This window comes from Frankliniella occidentalis, unplaced genomic scaffold (genome assembly GCF_000697945.3).
Source record: "Frankliniella occidentalis isolate FOCC.00 unplaced genomic scaffold, Focc_3.1 Scaffold201, whole genome shotgun sequence".
Lineage (NCBI taxonomy): Eukaryota > Metazoa > Arthropoda > Insecta > Thysanoptera > Thripidae > Frankliniella > Frankliniella occidentalis.
Window position 1 is genome coordinate 294,668 of NW_026267327.1, and position 2,109 is coordinate 296,776.

At 47.4% G+C, this 2,109-nt stretch overlaps 1 protein-coding gene and 1 long non-coding RNA gene across 2 annotated transcripts in view; one reads left to right on the forward strand and one right to left on the reverse strand.

Annotated features, from left to right (window-relative positions):
* The window catches only part of LOC113205812 (myrosinase 1), a gene marked incomplete at its 5' end in the record, with an annotated part of 33,855 nt that overhangs the window by 9,241 nt on the left and 22,505 nt on the right, over window positions 1-2,109 (forward strand). The window contains 4 exon segments of the mRNA XM_052272352.1: window positions 808-930; window positions 1,010-1,193; window positions 1,766-1,863; window positions 1,985-2,085. Coding sequence (XP_052128312.1) covers window positions 808-930; window positions 1,010-1,193; window positions 1,766-1,863; window positions 1,985-2,085 — 506 coding nt within the window.
* Window positions 1,056-2,109, reverse strand: part of LOC127750507 (uncharacterized) — a 15,082-nt gene continuing 14,028 nt past the window's right edge. The window contains exon 2 of the long non-coding RNA XR_008011714.1: window positions 1,056-1,392. This is a non-coding gene — a long non-coding RNA (uncharacterized LOC127750507). The remainder of the gene's footprint in view (window positions 1,393-2,109) is intronic.

Below are 2,109 nucleotides of genomic sequence, written 5' to 3' on the forward strand. Positions count from 1 at the left end.
GACAAGTCCAGCGGGGACGTGGCGTGCGACTCGTACCACAAGTACAAGGAGGACATCCGGATAGCCAAGGAGCTCGGGGTACGTTTGCACTACAAAGGTCACATTCATGTCAAAATTACGCGACGACATTTTGGTTTCAGTTTTGACCGCAAACACTGTGAGATTAACGATGCGACAATTTGTTTACAAGGGGCGCTGACGATGCTATTGTTCTCTGATAAGGGAGAACCTCTGCCATATGTCTTATGCACCAGCCCGTAGCATTTGTTGGGCGCCGTCTTGTGTACCCAAGTTCCCCAGGCTCTTATGGGAGGAATCGGTTTTCGATTATTTTTTTTAAATGGGGGAAGTAGCCACAAGCTTGAATATTTTTTGACACGTGCTTCATAGTTATAGTCATGTCTCAAAACAATTTCAGAGGTTTGGGTCACATCTATCATTTAAAAAAAATGAAAACTGATATCTCCTGTAAGAACCTGTAGAACTTGGGTACACAAGATGGCGGCCAACAAATGAAGGCTGCGGGGGCTGCTGCATAAGACCTTTCTCCTTTTTTTAGACTACGATGTACCGTTTTTCCCTGTCCTGGTCGCGCATCCTGCCCACGGGTGCCATCGACCAAGTGAATGCACCGGGCGTTAAATATTACCATGATGTTATAGACGAGTGCCTCGCCAATGGCATCACACCCATGGTAAACCAAAGGGCGACTCAAACCTCACACTGTTTATGAGATCTTCGAATCATGAAGTAAGCCATTTAGCAGTATGGCATGTCAGTATAGTGTATAATTTGTACCGATTTCAGATAACTATCTTTCACTGGGACCTCCCACAACCCCTGCAAGATTTGGGGGGATGGACAAACGAAGTGGTGGTTAACTACTTTGTCGACTACGCCGAGTTTGTGTTTAAAGAATATGGATCGAAGGTGAGAGTTCCGAGTCATAGCATAGCCAAAGAGATTATCTTGAACTGTCTTTTACTTACTTTTGTCGAAATGCAAATAGGTCCGACTATGGCTGACTATCAACGAACCGCTGTCGATTTGTGGGGAGGGCTACGGTGATGCAATCAAAGCACCAGCGATCCATTGGAGCGGTCGAGCCGACTACTTGTGCGCGCACAACGTCCTCAAGTCGCACGCGTACGCCTACCGCCTGTACGAGAGAGACTTTAAGGAGACACAACTCGGTACGGCCGCATAATGGTACACCCTGCGGAGCTTCATAATTCTGTCGAATTCTGTAGTGCGTGCGTGCGCCCAAAGCACCCAAAGAAAGTTTTCCGGAAACTTAAATTGCTGTAGATCACGCGCGGTACAAGGCTATCAAGGGCCGGGGGGCTCCGTGGATTGCCTACATACAAGGGTGGTGTGGCGCAAATTGCCTACCTCCCAGCTCCCAGGCGGTTCCCAATGGAGACCCCTTATAGTGTATTTCGACTAACGGAAGAAGAAGAGAGGGTAGAACATAAACGTTACTGATTGGCTGAGAGCTTCCCGCCTCTACGTCGAGCCGGTAGTGGGGGTAAGCGTTCGGCCAATCAAGAACCTTTATGTTCTATAATTCTTCTTCCTATGTTAGTCGAAATACACTATAGCGCCTGCCATTGACCGGGAACCCTTGGATCCACAGCGCCAAGGTTTTGCGTAGAAATTACTCTCAATGAGTGTTGACATTGCCGATAAAACGAAAAAAAGATCATTCGATGGGGAGGGTTTTCATTAGTGTCAAGTTCGGAATGACACTTACGCATCTTTGCAGGTGAGGTTGGCTTCGCAACGATCTCAAGCTATTATTATCCCAAGGATAAAAACAACCCAAGTGATGTAGAAGCTGCCGAGCGCATGCAGCAAATGGTGGTAAGTTCTAGAGCATTGAAAGCACAAACAAGGCTGAGTCTATTTCACTATACCGTCATATTTCTAGAGCACTCCCCAGTGATGTTTCTATCCTCTAAAAAGAGTTGGTGATTCGTTGCAGTTCGGCTGGTACGCGCATCCAGTCTTCAGCAAAGACGGGGACTACCCCGCAGTCATGAAGGAGAGAGTAAAGAAAGCAAGTCTCGAGCAAGGCTTGAAAAGGTCTCGCCTCCCAGAGTTCACCGA